This window comes from Trachurus japonicus, chromosome 7, assembly GCF_045865225.1.
Source record: "Trachurus japonicus isolate A0001 chromosome 7, Traja_1.0".
In the NCBI taxonomy this organism is placed as follows: Eukaryota; Metazoa; Chordata; class Actinopteri; order Carangiformes; family Carangidae; genus Trachurus; species Trachurus japonicus.
The window spans coordinates 22,447,270-22,468,317 of NC_140913.1; the positions used below are offsets into that span (position 1 = coordinate 22,447,270).

The window sequence follows — 21,048 nt, forward strand, 5'->3', positions numbered from 1 at the left end:
CTCCAGGTTGCCGGCTGATGAACCAAGTTGGAATGTTTACATCATAATTTTCTCTATTCTCTAATCACATCAGACACCGGGAGGACCCCAGCTTTGGGCATTGGCCTGAGACCAGGACCGCACCATGGGTGGTGGAGCATGCGAGGTGTGTGTAGTATCGGTGTGTTATGGTATATGTGTGTGTGTTTAGGTGTGGACTGAAGTGATTATCAAGGTGTTTATTCAGGTGTTTATTTAGGCCGGAGTACAGCTCAGCAATGAGGCTTTACGATGTGGCATCGCCGCATGATTGGCAGCTTTAAACCCCTGGGTAATTGGACAAATACACCCACTAACTAGACCTGGCACAGTAACACACTACATAGTGGGCTTTGGGAGGAGAGGGTGAGAGAGAGAAAAAAGAGAGGGAGAGAGACCACATGGTTAATAGGTCCTGGGTGTTTTCCCCACGTTATGAAATATCTCAAGGATGTTTGGGGTTTAGGGAAACAGACTAGGATGTGATAATAAAACCTGCCTTAAGTGTGGAGCACACGTAAACAGAACAGAAAACACACACATAACATCACAGAATGGCACGTGCACGCACACACACACACACGTAAGTACACCGAAGAGCAGGGTTCGGCATGGGCACAATGCCCCAGCCTGTTAATTAGAACCACAGTACTGTGGCTAGCGACTGGCTCCAAGAGCAGGTTTGTGACAGGGTGTGTGATTAGCAACACACACACTCGCTCTTGTAAACACATTACACACACCCTGTGTTGACCACAAAGTCTGAAAAGCTCGCCAATGTTCTCCTCATCACAGCTGAATAATATGTAGGCTGCATCAGAAGTGGTTTCTGGGTAAACAGATGGACCAACACAGAACAGGGATTTACAGTTTATTGTGCCATTATGCTATTCATTTCAAAGTCTGTCGGCAACAAAAACAAATTTAGGTGATAAAAGATTATTGTAAGTGAAAACATCTATGTACTTTGTTAGTCCATGTGTTGCAAACATAATGAAACACAAATCAGCCAAAATCCAGTCTATTAATAAACTGAGGTCTGTGAGCGCAAAGGAAAACAATTCTTGATTAGATATGAAACCATCCAAACCAAGGGCAGGAATACAACAAACTTGGTTTATCACCTCAGCCACTTCCACCCTTTTGGATAATGCAACATGTCATCAGCCAGCCACAGCCAACATCTGCTACATCTCAAGAACACAGGCACCCCACGGTGGAGAGGTACTCAGCAACAACACTGTATGAAAAGTATGGCTTCAGAAAATTGTTGCTTCCAACTTTTTTTTCTTCTTCTCTTGCAATCTTTATTAAAAATAGGTGGAGTTCTTTGGAGACCAAATGGTTCCAGCACATGCCACAACATTCAGTTTACTTTGAGTTGGGGACTTTTGCTGCATGTCATACCCTCCCTCCCTCCCGTTCTCTCTCTCTCTCTCTCTCTCTCTCTCTCTCTCTCTTTCTTTCCTGGCTGTCTCTTATAAAAAACTTTTAAAAAATTACATTTTGCCCTGTCTCATAGAACATTGTTGGGAAGCATCATGCTGTCACATGACATGATTATATGATACTGTATGATGATTTTGAAGAACTTGTGTTGCTGGCCGATACTATCTCAGAATTGAACTTGAACTGACCTGGTTTTGACACCACCTTTCAAAATGTTACCATTACAATGCTGTTATTGAAGGGTTTCCCATCATACAGTAACATGAGTATACACTTGACCCACAAATAAAATAAGCAAATGTTGCAAATTGAGGAATGTAAATGTATTGATATATACACATACAGTGTGTGCACATTGGATTGTATAAGAATGTGGCAGCCACTGGAAAACAAGCAGAACCGCTGGACATCCACATCTGTCCTAAGTAGGAACTCTATAAACTCTTAACCAGCAGTTGGTGCCAACAAAATGTAAACTAGCATCCATCTTTTAGCCTGAAGTACAAACAAACATGTAAATGGGAACCAGTTTTTAGCCTGCAGCGCCAAAACAATCATTTTTTAAACTGTTGTACCAACAAATGCGTGTTAGCAACAACTTTAAACATGTAACAAAGCTAAGCAAGAGGGAGTCATCTCTGAAATCAAGCCAGTCAGTTCAAGGTAGTGTGTATAGCTGTCAGACTAGAGTTTGACATCTCCATGGTCATGGTCAGTGCAGTATATAACATCAAATCTATGCTGCGTTCAAGCCTGTCTCCAATTAGAAATCACTGGCAAGCCGTAACCATGAGTGAAAATCCATAAACACATCGCTAAGGGCTTGTGTAAGTAAAAAAAAATGCCAGTGTTCAAAACGAAAATCTGCGCTAGCATTCTAGCTTCTAGAAACGTATTTCCCCAAGAATACTGTCAAATCAACAGGGTTTTATTGGGTAAGTGACCTGTGCATTGAAATGTAGTGCGTTTTACTGAAAACAAAACGCATCACGGGCCAGCGGGGCCATCCATCTCTTGGTGTTAGTGGCGGCGAGCTAGCTCAGTAGTGTTGAAGTGAGGCTTTATGGAGACCAGCTGCTCTCGAATGTTGCCAGAAAACAACAAACATGGACTGTTTACAACCAACATCCAGCTCATGTACTCATCCATCCACCCATGTGGAGTAAGTCTGCTTAGCTCACCTTGAATCACAGTTTTTCAGTGCAATGGTTTTACTCTGTAATGCATCTGGTACATTCATATAAACGCATAAAGGAATGTGATTATTTTACTGTGTGTTGAGGATTAGCAGAAAAACTCTACTTCAAAAAAAAATTTAGATCCAAATGACTTAAACTTTATTGAACACTGGAGAGGGAATGCACACAGTCCATTGAGACTTTACGTTACACTGCGTCTGCATTATCTCTCTTGCTATGTCACAGCTATTTAGTTTAGTTTTTTTTAACATATATACTATATGTTTGTCTCTGTTGCCTCTTATTGAATTTCCATCCCTGTCTGATTGCCTGTAAATGTATTTCTCTTTCCTGCTCTGTTCTTTCTCTTCTTTCATAAGCCTTTGCAGAAGTTACTCATTTTTTAACTCTGCCTCCACCCTTGCATTCCTTGACCTCTCCCTCCCTTAATTCTGAGGCCACCTCTTCCATCAGGGCTGTGCCTCTTCTGCCATTTTGCTTTTCCATCCTTCCATTTCCATCCCTCCCCCTTTCAAAGCCTCTCCTCCTCTTATTCTATAGATCATTCCCTCCCTATGTTCATCGCAGTTACAGACAGGGACTAATCCCTGTCTGTGTTCACCTTAGACCTCCCTTCTCCCTTTGACTCCTTCTCTCCCTTACTGTTTTCACATGGGACCTCATCTCGTGTGGTCCAGGGTCTATAAATTAGGAGGCTGAGTCTGTAAATTATGGCATCGTGTCATAGCAAAGCATGCAACTTAATTAAGCTGTATGCTGTACCAGCTTCTTGAAAGACAAGTGTGTCTCAAAGGGTAGAAATCTACAAAGTGTTCCAGACCATGCGGGGGTCTAATGGTTTCACTTTGTGAGTTTTTATTGTCCACATCTGACAAACAAGTTCTAGCCTCTTTGTCAATAGCATGCTTTATTTATTGCTCACCCCATCCATCCAACAGAGCCACAGCTTGCTCAACCTTGGTTTCCAACCCCATCCTCCCCTTGTCCTTCGGTTACCTTTTCTGATAGAGCCTCCTCCAGCGTGGCCAGGGCTGTGTCTGTGTTGCTGGAGTCGGTTTGGAGGCCCTGAACCCGTTCCCTCAACCCAGCCAGCTGTTTGTCTTTATCCTTTAGCTGCTCCAACAGGTTTTCAATCTGAAGAGGGACAAACAGAAATGGAGGAAGAGAGGAGCTGAGGTTAGCAGCATATTGATGTGAAACAAACAAATAACCATCACAAAGATTCAAAGAATCTCAGGCAGAAAGGTTTAGACCGAACCTGAAAGGTTAAGTAGCATTGGTTCAACGTGCCTAATTGGAACTTTGAGACTGGAGACTTTGTGGTACCAAAGTACCACAAAAAGAAATTATCCCATTGACCACTGACTCATCGAGATGATGAATCTGGACACTGAATAGAGTGCTTAGCCGCTGGCTGCTTTCTCCAATTTCCTGCTGTAATGTCTTCCATTCTGGCCCTGCACCTCAAAGATGAGCAGGAATGAAAGCCTCACTGTACAGTTTGGGTCATAACAATTATGGTTGGATCCATGAGGAAAATAAAAGATAATTCTTCTTTTGACCGAAAGGCTTTGAAGAGAGGTGTAAACAACAAGGCCACTGAGAAAGAAGCATGAGGATGGGGTGATCCATTACACCTCACTTCACCCAGACACTGTTATTTGTGATTGGTTACTTGCTTCAACTCACTGTGAGGAGCACAAGCTTTCCAGGCAATTTGCTGTTATATAAAGCCAGTTTTTCCTGTGTTGATCTATTGTGACAGATAATGATCTAGACGGTTCCAGCCATTACAAAGCAGTTTTAAGCAGTACTTTGACCTTTACAGTGTCCACGGGACAGTCCAACCAAAGGAGGTGGTTAGCTTCGGTACCAGATTAACAACGTTATACTTGACTTTCAGGACTGGGTCTCTACATCTGCCTCTCTGTGGCTAACCTCATGTCACCAAAGTGGTGGTGTAATAGCCAGTTGTGGTGCTCAACAGCCTTTATCTGATGATCATTTGCAAAACAGAACACAAACACACACAAGGACACATACAGAGGCGCACACGGACACACACTGACACAAACGCACACACACACCAACACAAAACGCCTCAAGCTATACCAAACAAAACACTAGCAGATGCAGCTGGAGTCGGACACAGTGCAAGGCTATGAAACTCCAGAGGTCTACAAATTAGTTACAAAGGGACGGCACATCTGGTGACAGGACACACAGACATGGTGACTTGCTTGTAGCTCATAACAAGTTTTATAAGCACACTCTACATTCCTTTAAATGCTGAGTTCATCTTAATGAAACAAAGCGTAGTTCCATTAGAAAGGTCGATGGAGATTCCATGGCATCTATACACTGGCAGAGAGTATTTCTTTAGACTGACAAAGTACCATTCACTGGCTGCTGCAATGCATTAATAGCACATTTGACCCAAGTGGTCCTTTCTCAGATCAGGGCCTTGGTTGTACAAAAGAGAGGCATACACACTGAAAAGAGTTCATTATTTGATGAACATGAGATTTCAATAAAAACAAGAAAAGCACTTCAGGCCATCAAGAGACCACATTTTAACTGAAATGGTGACAGGGTAAAAAAATGTCCAGTGGGGAGAATAAGCTGCATTCCAGTCATGGGTACATAGATAGATAATGTCCAAATCTCCACAGCTATTTTACAAATGAATCCAATTAGACTGCAGACTTTGGTGTTCTCTGCTCCCCAGAGGGCAAGAACAAGGACTTAAAGGAGCCATCTTGGTTTTGGAAATGGGGGGAAAGTGGCAGGAGGGGGTGGGAAAAAGCAGCTAGGACCCTTTGGCAGATCTTGATAGGTTAATGACAGTCATTACACAACCAAGCTAAAGGCTCTGGTAGGTCGGTCCACCAGCGATAGGGACATTCAACCCTTCAGGGAATGATGGGAAAGCTTCACACTACCACAAGTCAGATAAAATTCTCAGCAATTCTTGATTGCCGTGGGTGTGTTTGATGGGATTTTAGGGCGGACGCTTTGAGAGAGAAAGGGACAGAGAGAGGCGAGGCTTTATATTGATTTCCTCATTTATTATGTTGTGTTTCTTTAAGTTGAAATAAGTCGGCTGAAGAGTTATGAGTCACTCATTTTCCAAAGGAAGTTGGCACTTCAGTGCTGAATCTACTCACATTATAACACTCATGATCTCAAAATCATCAAACACTGGTGAGCCCCCCACAGATTATATAAGACTGACACTGTGACGTGCTTATCTCGACCCACAGTAAACACAGGAGGAAGTACAAACAAACCAAATATCAAGCTTTGGCGCCTCAGTAGCTTGACATACCTGGTTTTCCTAAATACGCACCGAAACATATACATATGCACTCATGCACACTCTTGCTCCCTGTCCCTGTGGGCAGCACAGAACCCTATCCAGGTCAAATTGAGCATGTCGCCCCTGGTCTTAGATAAATGATTACATTCTTCACCAGGCTTAAGTTTGCTTTGGCCGGGTCGCGCAAAATAACAACCCCTAGATGAAATATTTAGCCTCCTTGCTCGGCCTTCTGTCAAATTGTGCAGAAAAACGTTAAACACAACTTAAAACCGTGTACCAATGGATGAGAATGAGTCACGTGAGACATGGATATGGGAAAGAGGGCGAGGAATTCTGTCAGAACTGAAAACACACTCTCCGAAGAGAAATGCCTTTTGTGGACAGGCGAGGCACAGGGCAGCTGTATGCCTTTTTGGGAGAAGGGGTGAGGGGGGGTTGGTGTGGGGGCTACCTCCAGTAGCACAGTTGTTATGATGAGAACAGCAGTCATTCATTTTATCTTTCAGCGTACGGGGCAAACCATACTCCCGCATCTCTCTCTCTCTTTCTCTCTCACACACACACACAGAGGCTTTTATCATTAAACCGCTGTGCATATGTCATCCCACTCTCCAACCACACACACCTCCCGCCGAAGTAGACCACCTACGATAGGCGGCTACCATGACTCTATGGGCCAGGCACTGCGGTGTGGACCGTCTGTCTCAGTGAGTGTGTACTCTCCAGAGAAATCATGACGTCTGCCTCAGTCATCTCCCACACATATGGCTCCCCACTGTTTACAACCATACTGTTTTGACTCTGATAACTTTATCAACGAACTGATAGGACGGGACCAGCGTTGATGCACGGTTACCTTCCAGTGACCTTGACTTTGCCGTGCTATTGACCACTGTTGCTCTAGAACTGAGCTCAGTACTAAAACACTTGGGATGCTGTGGGTTGTGGAGATTTCATGGCTAGTGATCCTTAATCGTTAACAGCTTTTGCAAAATAGTAGTTGCCGAGTCATCATTGAAATAATTATGTAAAAAAAGAAAAAAAAGGGAGTAAAAATATGCAGAGAGGCAGTACAGCTGCAATTTAAGAAATTATTACAATACTCTCGTGCAAAGAAAATATGGGCTTATATGAGAACAAAGATGGATTACAAATTAAATTTTATAATTCATCAAGCAGTGGAAGAACAGAGGGCTGAGTTGTTGTCATGAAATGGCATTCATTCATGCTGGAATCCATAAAGTGAGGAGGGAAGCGAAGTTAAAAAGTTGACAGCTATCAACAAAACAATGGGTTTCTGAGTGGGCTTAGAAACCCATTGGGAGCCTCGCCGTTGCGCTGTGGTTGCAGCCTGTAGAGTATGATTATGATTAGGACAAGCTGAGTTCTAATGTAATGGGAGAGAAGTTAGTGAAATGGTATCAGACCCTGTGTCTCTGGCGCAAAGTCGCAATCTAAAAGCAGTTTGTTCCACAGCAGAACCACAAACCCGGTCGACCCGTCTGTCTTCCATCCAATCTAAGACCCAGAACTCTGTGGCCTCCAGAGGAATCATTTCTGCAGAACAAAAAGGAGACCAGTGTGGAGCGTGAGCACCATAAAAATACAATCATTTGTATTTTTAAAACTCTCTTGGACCAATAAAAATACCAAACAATAATTGGTCGCCCTCTCTGAAAGGCAACTCATTTCTCTGTGCTTGTCATCGCCTCTGAAAATATGACAGGGACAGTTGTAAAACCCAAAGAACCTGGCACTGATATAAATGTGCATGAATGTACAAAACATGCATGCATGCGCGTGCACACAGTCGCACACGCGCGCGCATGCATGCACGCAGAGCCACACACAAACACACAGAGGGACAATAACCACAAACTGTAGTAACAGTAACTTAGTGTGTTCATCCCCAGAGAAATCTAGGTCACAGTCAAACAGAAACACGATGAGAGAATACACACTGGTAATATCACACTGCTACTTCAATACTTCACAGTCACACACAGCGATCCAAGTAAAGCATGTTCATATTAAACTTGGAATTTTATTATATTCGTCTGTGTGTGTGTGTGTGCGTGCGTGTTTTTCGCATGAGTGTTTGTTACAGTATACTCAAACACCTGCATGCTGTTATCGTCTCCTGCCATCGGAGCTTGTTGATTCCCAGGTTAATAAAGGACTTCCTCCTGCTCCTGAGCGCTCAGCTGTGGCTCTTCAAAGAGAAACACAGTCTGGTCATGAAGCTCAGGGAAGACAGTGACCTTTTCAGTGTGAGGAGGGTGTGCTTGCACTTCATTTTACCCCTGTCCCACCACCACCACCACCTCCCACCGCCACCCCAATCTGAACAGCATGCGCAACACTGTGTCAGCTGCAGAGGCATTGATACTGTGTAAGCTGGCGCCCCCATGTGGTCGACTGCTACCACGTCCGACTGATCCACTTTGACAAATCCGGATTTTATTTGAGTGAAGAACGCTGGGTTTATGGTATGTTGTTGTTGTCCAAGAATCTATTGTGTGAGGACAGCAAACAACCGCAGAGAAGACTCAAATACCCACAGTTCTTTGACTGAGTGAACTACATGAGATGTCACACATCCTCACTGTACAGCATAGCAGAGATACTGATACTCTCTGGTCCCAGATTTAAATGTAGTATTTTAGAATGGCACACATTTTTCTATTCCTTGAATAAGCAGCTTACAATAAAAATGTCAGAAAGCATTACACTGTACAAACAGTTGCTGACAGGCAGCTACAGTACAATCATTTATTCAAATCTGCGTAGTCCCCTTTAGATCTCTATAGACTGCTGAGTCATCTGCTCGGGAATGTGAGGGGACAGCGTGACACACGGAGACCTTTCAAGCAGAGAATGACACCTCTCCCCTATTCCCCTCAAATGACCTTCCTGATGTCATGCTGCTCTGCTCTTGGAGTCATTACTCATCTGTTATCGACTGGAACGACGGAGCACAATGACTTCATAAGACGAGTGGTGCCCGAGAGAGGGAGGAAGCGAAAGGGAGGGTCAAAAAGTACGGCGCTCAGGTTCTGAAATCATCCACACTTTTCTAAATGAGCAAAAATAGGAGTTGTTCTTTATTTCTGTCAGGGAAAAGGTTTTTAATTTTTTCCCCTCCTCAGAAGTTTACAGTGTACGTCAAAGAGTGAAAGAGTTGCAAAATTTTTCTCTCCAATTAAGGAATTAAATAAAGGCTTTTTGATCTGCTTTGATCTGTTGGCCAAAACTTGCCTGCAGAAGAGGGCTGGGCACAATTGCACAAGAACATGTGTTGTGCCACTGTTTGCCTGCATGTCTGTCAGTCTGTCTGAATCTGCTGCGCTGTTCTCTAGTACCAAACCAAAAACAACCATGCAGTGGTAGGATCCAGTGCTGACAAGCCAAACAGGCAGATCTTTGACTATCCTACAGCCAAGGAAAAAAAAAAAAAAAAGATCTGTCCAAGTAGAACTGGGAGCAAGCGAAAGAGACAGAGTTTTCTATGGGTTTCACTCCGATTACGACTGAGGCCTGTGACTCTCACAGCAACTTCCTCCCCATTGCCCCAACATTCATTTTTCTCCTAACCACCAGTGCCTGTCAAGAAATACAAAGGTGCTCTGTGTCCATCAGCAACACACACACTCTTATATGAATGCAGACGCACAGACACATAAACATATACAAATATCGGCAGACATTTTGCATCCAGAGAAACAAGCATACAGAACATGGACGAATACATATCATGAGCCTCAATAATCGCTATTCATGAATTTGTAATAAAGAGACTTTGCCTTCATTTGCTCAGATACATGAGGTTGACAGTGTGCGCACAGTGAGAAATCCCAGTCATAAGTGAAATCACACTACCTTCATCACATTACCTTATCATAAATGTATATTATGACACAATCCCCAAAACTGAATTAAATAACAAAGAACACCCACTAAGATAATTGTATTGTGAGAAATTAAGTGAAATACACCTAGAAAAGGTAAAACCGAAATACTATTCTCCAGAATAAACACACATATTGTTTTTTGGGGGTTTTGTTCGTCACAAGAGGTTATAATTTAACAACTATTTAGAGATAACATTGGAATAATTCCACTTGTAAAATGCAACATGAAAGAAGTGAAACAAAAACGGCATGAAATTAATCTTGAAATGAAAAAAAAAAAAAAAAATCTGCGTGCAGACAAAACTGCAGGAGGGAGCCAAGGAATTCCAGATAAAATCTCCTAAACAGATGAGTGCAGCTGCCATCATGAGCAAGGTGGTTAGGAGGCAAAAGTTTATTGTATTATTTTTACTTTGCATATGGGCTAAAACCACAGTGCAGCCTTGTTCTGCATAAATTAAAACACAGCCTATCTCAGCTGGTCACTGAGTGTTTTGTTCCAAAGGCCTTTGCTCTCGGTAACCAGGAAAAACGCTACACTGAGTCACTAAAGTGAAAACAGTCCTTCACAGATTACTTTTTGTGCAAATTCAAACCCGTTAACAATTATTCTACCTGCATATACTCCCTCAACAAAAACACTCCCTCAAAAGTAATTATCAGTGCTTACGATATATGATTCTTGCCTGTTTTACTAACAAATAGAGATACATTAGGAGGGTGTGTGAGCGACAGATGCACCTGAGGCTGTGCAAATTAATTTCTATCATATGAAATCAACCAAACTGAGCACAGATGTTGCTCAAAACGACTTTTTAATCGCTCCTTTGATCAATGAAAGTGAAAGATTCCCCAAGAAAACAACTGGTCTGACACATCCTTGTTTCGGGGACAAAATGTTTCGATGTTTTTTTCCGATGTCCGGAAAGTCAAACTTTCAAAAACCTTTAATCAATCTTTATAACTGAAACAAAAATATTTAAGAAGCCTGATGAATGAGGCCGACTGTGTGTGCATAAAGATATTTACATATGAACACACATGCACAAACAGGAAACCATATCCACACTTCTAATGCTGTATATCCATTGTAACATGTGGCTTAGTCTGAACATACAGTACTGATCCCTGAGGAATACACACACAAACACACACTCAAATACACACACACACACAATCAGACTGCGATAATTATCATGAATGTCGGGCCAGGTTTCAGGCGATGGGGGCTGCATATAGCACTTACACACATGACAAGCAGACGTCCTCCCCCTCTCCCCACACATTCCTCCAGAAAGTCATTCACACACACAGACCCTCCACTGCATTCATACATATCAATTAGACCCCGACACACACTCACACACACACAACATGCAAAGGGATGCAGACATGCACACATTAAATGACAGAGAGGCAGCCAGAAAGACGAAGCGGGTATTGTTTTCACAGAGATCTCTCCTGGTCGACCGAGGAGACTCCTACAGACCCGGAGCTGTTCAATGAAGACAGATTGCACTTGTGCAAGCTAGGCCGTACGTGAGTGTGAGTGTGTCTGTGTGTGTGCCGGCCAAGTTGATCCACGTCCATGCTCTTTAGGCTCAAGACCCTATCTCTGCCCCCCTCAGCTGCGGAATGCTGCAGTGATTGCTGGGTAATTACCCTGACGCTTTATTCCTCTGCTCCCAGCACCATTAGTATTAATTCTTTTCTTTTTCTCTTCTTTGGAGAGAGGGAATGGAAGCCCTTTGATCTGGAAAGAAAGAAAGAAAGAAAGAAAGAAAGGAAGAAAGAAAGAAAGAAAGAAAGAAAGAAAGAAAGAAAGAAAGAAAGAAAGAAAGAAAGAAAGAAAGAAAGAAAGAAAGAAAGAAAGAAAGAAAGAAAGAAAGAAAGAAAGGCCACCCTGCAGGTACAACAGCAGCTGTGTGTTAACCTGTAGCTCCTGCAGCGTCACTTTACAGAGATCTGGTCAGACAGGTCAAATACAGCATATAGTCATATGGTTCAACTGGGAGATCAAGAGTCAAACTGTGACCCACTTTCATCTATGAGGGTTAGACAGAGACTGAGGTGCCTGTCTCAGATCTTGAATTGTGAAATACTAACACTGGACTGTTGACAGGTTAGGTCAAAACAGGTCAGTCTGAGTTATGGCTTGTGTCATCATCAGGATACAGTCAAGTCCAAGATCTTCATCAAGTCAGAGAGCCATCAAACATTTCTGATCTCTTGAACTGAAGTGTAATTTCACTTGCGTGCCTGTTGTGGTCAGGCACAACAGCCGCGGACTTGAAGACGGACTTGAATAGCTGTAGCCTGACATATGGCCTAACACTGGGTTTGTCTTGACTGATGTGTAGCCTGGCTCCAATCAGCCAGCCTCAGGCTCTCACCATTAACCCCGGCTGATTGCTGATAGGAGCACAGGGGGATACAAGGGGGGCCTATCACAGGCTGTTTACCGGAACCTCCCCAGCTCCACCGGGCTTATCTGTAGCAATGTCTCTGCACTGTGATTGGTCAGATGGAATCCATTACGATGAAAGGCATTGGTGGCCTCATCACAGATCTATCAAGATCACACACACGCTCACACGCAGGAACATACTCATACAGTAAAGAGTTATCGAAGAATCTCCAAGAAATACAGCTGTTGCAGACACAATCACTCACCTGTGAATACTGTACAGCACACCCTGCATTGTACTCTGTCTAGCTAAGGTATGTGTGTCACTGATTAATAACTCATGTGTCGTCTTACACCCTAATAAAGGAAGGTTCAATTATCAGAGCACTCCACATTTAGGAAGCCAGTGGAATTGGCTAATCTTGTGATGAATTTTCTTTTATGACAATGCTATCAGAACGGCCTTATAAAAAGTCTAATTAATGAAATTATGCAACTTTGCCATATAATTTTGGTGTTAAACTTTATCTCATTTTTCATTTTAGAAAATTCTTCATGTAAGCATCTTTGAGTGCCTTAGAAAAGGGCTATACAAATCTTATGAATCATCATCATTATTATCATTATTATTAAATTAAATTATTAAGAATAATATATATATAATATCAGCAGTAATATTGTAGCAATAATTTGCAAAAAAACAAAACCTTGTTTGTTCTAGCCTCTCAAAAATGAAAACTGTCTTTGTCTTTATTTCTTGGTCCTGTTTGAGATTAAACTTTTTTTTTTCCTTTTTTGGGGGGATTCATCCTGGCAAAATGAACATGATGAATTTTTCATCTTCAGCTTCTAGAAACTGTGACTTGTGATCACAGAGTTTGACAAATGAAAACATGTTTTCTTTTTGAAAAGTTCTAATTATTAATTTAAGACAATATGACATATATTCTTCTTTATGCATCTGTTTATAATATTGTTTTTACTGAAGCAACAGTGCAATAAATTTGTCTGAATGAAACATGTTGCAAAATACACAAATTCTGACCAAAGAATAAAATAAATTATATGAATCTGACAGAGCATAAGATCCTAACTTGCTGAACTTTTTTTGCTTTATTTATGTTATGGATACATTTCCATCAGTACACTAAAGTCCTGAGGTTCGATGGCCAGCTCTTGCGATAGTGTGTCACCAGAGATTTATCTTTTTTGGGAAGTAGTTTAAACAGGTTGAAGAGATTGTCTCTCACACACATCTGGACACACTAAAAGCAGCAAGTAGGGCTCTATACACGCAGACACACACAAGCACACAAACACTATGCCAATGCTGGACTAATATTTTCCTCTCTATCAACATGAAGCACTTCCCCTCGCTATCCATATGCATCACACTCAACAGTGCCAGTGTTGTTTTAAGGCGGTGTGTAAAACATGAGGGAGGAGGGAGAGAAAAGAGAGAAAGGAGCACTGAAGGTTGTTTTGGGAAAACAAGGTCAGCAGAAACTTGCACGGGTACAGTAGTGTGCTCAAATTAATACAACATTAACAGTCATTACACGGTATGCATCCATTTATTCAACAAGGAGGATGAAAATGGAGTGTTATTTCAACTAAAGTGAAACCTCATAAAATTATGAAAAATGGACCGACCGCCGAGCAATTGCTCCTCGGAGAGAGAGAGCTGAGCGGGGGAGAGGAAAGAGAGGAAATGTAGAAGGCCAGGGAACATCTCTATTTACCCCTATATCACTCGCTCTCTCTCTCTCTTTCTACACTTCCTCACAATCAAAGACGGAGCCGTGCCGATGACACCGGGCCAGAGCCAGCGATGACACCAGGCCAGGGCAAGTGCTGAAAGAGTCTGGCAGAGGGTGCACTGAGGCAGAGTCGGGATCCCCTGAGAAAGTCTAATGGAGACCTGCTTGACACTATCACAACTAACAGAGACTCTTGTGTACCTGGCATCCTTCTGTACAGACACACACATATCCAGCCATACACACATAGAACCAGCACGGCCCAAGCAGACGTAACCGAATCTCCCTGTCTGTGGTTGCTATAGGAAGGGAACATGATAGGGGATACTATACTTCCATGCACACAGCCTGGCTTTTTAAAAGCATGAATATGGATTGAGATGACCACAATGTTTGAACATGAATAACACATGTATGCCAAAACCACACCACAACCGGCTCTGCGTGTGTACCTCCCACACCCCTACCCCCCCAGCGAAAGAAGAAGAAGAAGAAAAAAAAAAAAAGGGACCAAAAATGAAAAAATAAATAAATAAATCCATCATTATGCATTGGTCATGGTCTTGCAGACCAAGGGCTTGAACAGAGCTCCCACTGTTCTGTGTTGTGATACGTAAATTCGAAAATGCCCGCACAAACCTAGCATATGCTTTTTCTATTTTCATTTAAAGACCAGCTCCTCATTATTTTTAGTTAAATTCAGCCTCTAACTATTAGGATCAATGTAGAGCTCAAAGTACAGCAATTGCATCATAGTCCCATGCTATGAGTCTTTGTGACTGTCCATGAAGAGGCCTGTAGGAAAAGATAAAAATCCTCAAAATCTCCTGAGACTGAAACTAGGGCACCAATGACTGCACTATGCCGAACTGTTAATTTCAAAATAGGTCATAGTGGAGATCACTGTGCTTAGTACTGGTCTTTCTGTCTGTGTGACATTTACCTCTTTCGCATTTAAAGTACAACTTGCTATAAGAAAAAGAAAGGCTAATGTACGGTGGCCACGAGAGCCATGCAACTGAAGAAAACATCTTCATATACAACACTGCAAATCACAATACATGAAAATACAACACAATGTAAGTGATTCCAATGGACACAAGTGTTGAGGTGGGGGTCGGGGCCAAAGGTTTCTAGGAAAGTGAGTGTAATCCCTTCCCAACCATAGTGAACTGAGTGCGATACATTTGTGCCATACTATCATCTCTCTCTCTCTGGGAATCAAGGAAAGATATAACTTTTAAAAAAGAAAAAGGATGAAGGTGGTCAGGACAAAAATGTCACAAGTGGGCATTGAACAAGATCCCTGGAAACAATTTTGTTGCATCAAATTAATGTTATTGTCTGAATTTGCAGCCGTTCTGAGGGCGACTGTACTAAAAACTAAAGGCCACTTTACTATTCAGAAGTGAGGGATGTCTAACAGATGAAAAGTGTGGTTTTACTGAAGTTCGTGTATCTACATTAAGTTTGATGCCTCAAATATACAGTACGGTGAAAAAAATATTTTACAAATGAAGGGAAAAAAAGACACGGGTTTTAAATCACTATCTATAAATTAGAATAGAATAAATAAAAAGTCAAAGCAGTAAAGAAAACAATTCAAGAAAAAAAATGCCTCAAAGGGGAAAATGCATGATTTACTAGTCAAGGAATACAAAACTGCAACATGAGGAGATTCACAAACTACAATCTGATACATCAAACAGACTCCCTGTTGCTATTTACATTGAATATTTTTTCAGCTTCTTCCGTTCCTTTTCACATTACATCCACACACTCATGGTACAGACTGTTTTTGCTCTTAGTCCTCCAGATGTCAATTCCTTGTGACTGGGACTATAGCGTCTTTGCAGGCACACTCACACACTCACACACACACACACAGGCGGAAACACATTGTCACGCACCGATTGACCTTCCATCATCATGACCTGTGGCATCACTACTGACACTCTGGGTGGGGAATTGAACTTGTTTGCAGATAAGATGAAAAGCTTGTTGCGATAACACAGATGCATCATTATCTTCATCCCTCAAAGCTGTCCAGAAGGAGCGGGTCTGGTATAGATATTGACTCTTCATCAGTAGGGGAACATATACAAGAGATTAATAGTCCCATGAACTGTATTTGGTTGACTCATTCAGAGCTGATAATTTTATGAGGTGGCCTGCCACTCAATTGACTTTGAAATGATCTAAGATAAACCTCATCTTATTTTATCATGAAAATAAAAGCAGTTCCTTTTCACAGCAAGGTGCCAAAAAATGTTTTTTATAAGTCTCTGTACTGATTCACATTCTTCAAGTGATCTTTAGCACAGCTTTGACGTTCTCTAGGTGAGTTTTATATTTCAAATAAAGGCCTTTGAATGTGGGAAATGTACCCTTGATATTTAGAAACAATAAGTTTCAGTAGAAAACCAGCTTTATCCTGCTCTGGGAAAACTTTAAACTGGCTTGGTCACTTTATGTCTTTTACAATTGGAATGCAATAACTTATACAGTTTGAAAACAGGAAGGAAACACACTATGATTCCAAACTACACTCCTGTCTTTGCCCTTGTATACAAATCTGTAAGATATTGCCTCCTAAAACTGCTGGGAAACTGAAAATTTGGAAAACAAATCACATAGTGAAAGTCAGAGTACACAGTGTGGCTTCAGAATATACAGAGTTGACAAAGGAGATGTACTTTGTAAATAGAAGGGTATGTAGCTCTCTAAATAGTGGCTAGGTGTCACAGTATTTTGTACTTTGATGTAAGCTTTGAATTCCATTTGAGCAATGTCACCAAAACAGCTATTTCCTTTTGAATATTACCACGGGATGATTAGTAATATCACATTACAGGGTTGGTTCACCAACATATTTTCTCATTACTCCAGCTTCCGCCCAAAGTGAATGCGAGGGCGTGACTGTTGTTTGCCTCTGTATGTTGGTATAATGTGATAGACTGGCGACCTGTCCTGGGCGTACCCTACCCTGCACAAAGAGGCGGTCTGCCCAATGGATGGATGGATATTTTGTCCCCTAGAGGTACCCATAGATAATTTGTATTGTTTGGCCACTTTTTCTGGCGCTACCCAAGTATAATAGAGATGAATGGAATTCCATTTGAGGAGCTTCCAACATTGATTTTTTTTTTTTTTTACATCTCTTTACCGAAACAATGCCTTGCCTACCCAGGGCAATCCACAGACCTCAGTGTTATTGTTATTATTGGAACAACGGCCTACTGAAGAAGGAGGATCTATGAAAACTGTTGAAAGCATCTCGACAAATGGATTTGCTAAAGCACAATCCAGATCGTGTAACTTAAGAGGTGAACAACACTGTATTTTCCTTATTTAAACAGTCATCACACATAAGTCTAGATCTGTATCCCAATATCATCTCAAGTTGCAGGTGGCTGCAGGCCTCCACAGCTCCTGCCAACACTAATGTTCACTTGCTACCATTTACAGTACAAGATAAAGCAGATGAAACACAGCCCCAAACAAGGCGGTACTGATGAAATTAGCAAAAACAGACAAATAGCAGTGGGCATTAATGAAATAAATCTGAGCTTCATTAGGGAGCCTGCTAAAATAAATTAAGGGTAGGAAAAAATGCTCCACAATGTCTTTATGGCTTTTTAAACCCATCAGTGCTGGAATAAATGCAAGTTATTTTAATGTGAAATATAACCATTATTCTTGAACCTTGTGTAACTTTTATGAAGCTTTTTTAAGTCTGTCTTTAAGTACTCTGCAGATATTCTCGGTAACAGCTTGTTCTGTAATGTATTCAGAACTTAGAACCCACTCCATTGTGATGTAAACAGTTTTAGAACATTCAAGTGGAAGTATCTCAGTTGTTGGTTATACAGTAGAGAGAGAGAAGCAATTTCAGTACTTTGAGCTCTGAAGATCGGTCACTGAGAAGAGAAATTCACATGGCACTGAAGTAAGTACACAACCCTTAAAATATAAATAAAATACCAGTAGACGTTTTACAGACTCCAACTTGTTTTATGGTAGCCTATCCATATTCATACTATAACACAATGATTTTTACAGGAACTTTTTGACCTTTACTTTCAGGAGGGTACATGTTTGTTAAAACCCTAATTGAATAATCAATGGCGATTCTGACTGATGGTGAAATATAGTGTAAAAACTGTACTGTACAAGTTGCAGTTAGTTCTGTTTCCTATATTTATCATTATTTAGTACTTATTTAGTGCTGTGAATTTATGTTATTTATCTCTTAATTCAGTAATCAGTCATTTTACCCATAATATTCCAATGAGTCAAAGAATTGAGTTTATTTACTCAAATGCTGCCCATAATTACGTGACATGCCCATAAATACTTGCCTATAAGCAGAGTAACACTACAGTATCACCACACATTTTACAGTACAGAGCAACAGGTTTTCCAACTCTGTGAAAACCAGAATGAGGTGACTGTGTTTCTTTGGCATTGGCACACTTCCCCCTCTGTTGAATTAGCAGTTCTTCTTTATATAGCTACCAGTGGAAGGTTTTCTTTAAAGTTCAGGTGAATGAACATACAATGTAAACCTTCACTTTGCTGCCAAACTATTTGATGGTCAACTGAAAACTAAATACCAGACTGTTGTCATGATGTAGAAAGAGGTGAATAAATATTTTTCATTAGAAGTATAAAAAATCATAATATCCATAAAAGCAGGATGCTGATTTTTTTTTTTTCTTATAAATTCTTAGAATCTAAATTTAGGGAGGGTTTCAAGGTCTTTACTAGAGTAAGATGAAATGTCCTCCCTGCCTATGAACCAGCCCACCAGACTGAACAATCCCCCTTTATTTCATATTCAATGTTTTTTTTTTGTCTGTATACAACATTTATTGCATCTGCCTGTTCTGGGTGAGGGATCCCTCCTCTGTTGCCCCCTAACTGATCTCTTAAGATACTACATTCAGATGTTGCTCAGCACAGATGATTTGCTGGATGTAGGATCAGGCTGAAGAACAAGCCATCACCTGCTAGTCAAAAAATACATCATTGGTATTTAGATTTGTGTCTCAGGAGAACTTAATACATGATCCTGTGATGACTTCAAACACACCCAGAGCTTGTCAGTGTATTTTACAATAAGCCAGCAATAACTTAGAGAGTCTGAAGCCCAGAGAGGAAACCAGCTCTGACTCTTAGCTCCACTCCTGCCTTTCCCCCGGGACACACCACTGTAAGTTATAGCCCCCAGGGACTGCTGGGAAATAGGAAGCTTGGAAAACCAATCAGATTTCAGTCACTGTACACAGTGTGGCTAATGGAGTGAAACACCTGTTGGTTCACATTGTAAAATACTTGTCTGTTTATTCATTCAAATATAACTTCTGCAATTTTACATTAGCACATGTACGAACCAGAGTCACAATAAGAAATGCATACATATGTTTCAGTAACACATGCTTCATTTCACTGCTGACCATTTTCCGAGGTGTGCTGTTTCACTTAAATAGATTTTGGTGTGATGAAATGACTATCAAGAAGGTTTTGAAAATTGAAGAGTGAGAATGTGTCATAAATGCATGGAGGGAAAAAGAGGAGAAAAGGGGAAATGGAAGAAGAGGGAAACCTTCTGCGAAGCCACAGACAAACAAATTGCAATGAAGGCAAAAACTGGGAAATCAACCATCACCACAACAACAACAGCACAAACAAAACAGCAGATCCATCATCCAAAGTAATCTCATAAAAGAGGATTACAGTTACACAGCTCGACTGGACACAAATTGAAAAAAAAAATAAAAAATTAAATTACACAAATGATTACTTTTTAACTTTGTAATGTAATCTACAACAGGCCAACCAAACCCTGCTAAATACCGTAGGAGGTACAGTAATAGCATTTTATTTCTAAAAATGGATCTACCATGGTGAATGAGATGTCAGCAAGCAGAATAGCTCCATTTATCAGCTACAAACAGGCTTATTAAGTGCCTTCAATAAAAAAAGCTATAGGTTAGACCAAGGGGAGTATGGCACAGTATAGGGTGCACACAAAGGTCATCTTTTTAACTTCTCACACAAAAACACCTGGGGGTTATATAAACATAAAAATGTATTTGAACATATTCACGCACACACACATGCACTCACACAGATTGATGGCACTGCATTTGACCTTTAGAGCCCTTTTTCATTAAACTCAGCAAGGGGGAGGGTGGGAGGAGAGAGAGGGAGATCTAATTTGAGGACATGAGAGGAAACAAGGAAGTTGAGAGGGGACCTTTATGTGTGTGTAATTGGTCTACAGAGGAATTGCCAACATGTACACCACAGGTGGCCACAGGCCCCGTCTAAATAGCTAACCTTATAAAAGTCATTAAGGCCTCTGAGACATGCCAGTCTTTGTGTGTGTGTGCATGTGTGTGTATGTGTGTGAGAGAGAGAGAGAGTATACTATGAGCAGTAGATCGCACTGCATACACATTCCATATTAAAAAAAACAGTGTAATCCATTTATCCGCACTGCCAGTGACATGATCGCGTGACCACAACCACTAGAGAGAATGAATTGCCAATATGGATGATTAAAAAGGGAAAGTTACCTGATGTGGTGACAGTCAACACATCTGTCAATTATCAAATATGAAAACTCTCACTCTCACTGAACAATAGTTTTGCCTGGAAAATGTAGAGAGCGAGAGGGGAAGTACAGACAGAAACTACTACACTACCTGAAAGATTTGTAGTTCTCTACACTTTTTAATTGGGGTAAATAATATATAAAATATATATTAATTCCATTAACTGCATATTTAGTTAATTGCATGCATATTTGTATATAAAAGCTCACGCAGAGCAACATAGCATTTATTTGTAGTTTGTTTTTTTTCTGTCATCTTGAAAATGTGAGTCTGAGAAAGCAGTGAGGATGAAGCTGCACTGTTCCAGGATGTTGAATTGGTGAATGATCTAACCTCTCAATGAAACAATCAAATTAATT

At 41.1% G+C, this 21,048-nt stretch overlaps 1 protein-coding gene across 2 annotated transcripts in view; it reads right to left on the reverse strand.

Annotated features, from left to right (window-relative positions):
* Window positions 1-21,048, reverse strand: part of LOC146984756 (ERC protein 2-like) — a 147,142-nt gene that overhangs the window by 89,877 nt on the left and 36,217 nt on the right. For both annotated transcript variants that reach the window (XR_015036168.1, XM_085782166.1), the window contains exon 12: window positions 3,663-3,800. Coding sequence is in view for 1 of the 2 variants with exons in the window: in XM_085782166.1 (XP_085638292.1) it covers window positions 3,663-3,800 (138 nt within the window). In the remaining variant the exon portion in view is untranslated. The remainder of the gene's footprint in view (window positions 1-3,662; window positions 3,801-21,048) is intronic.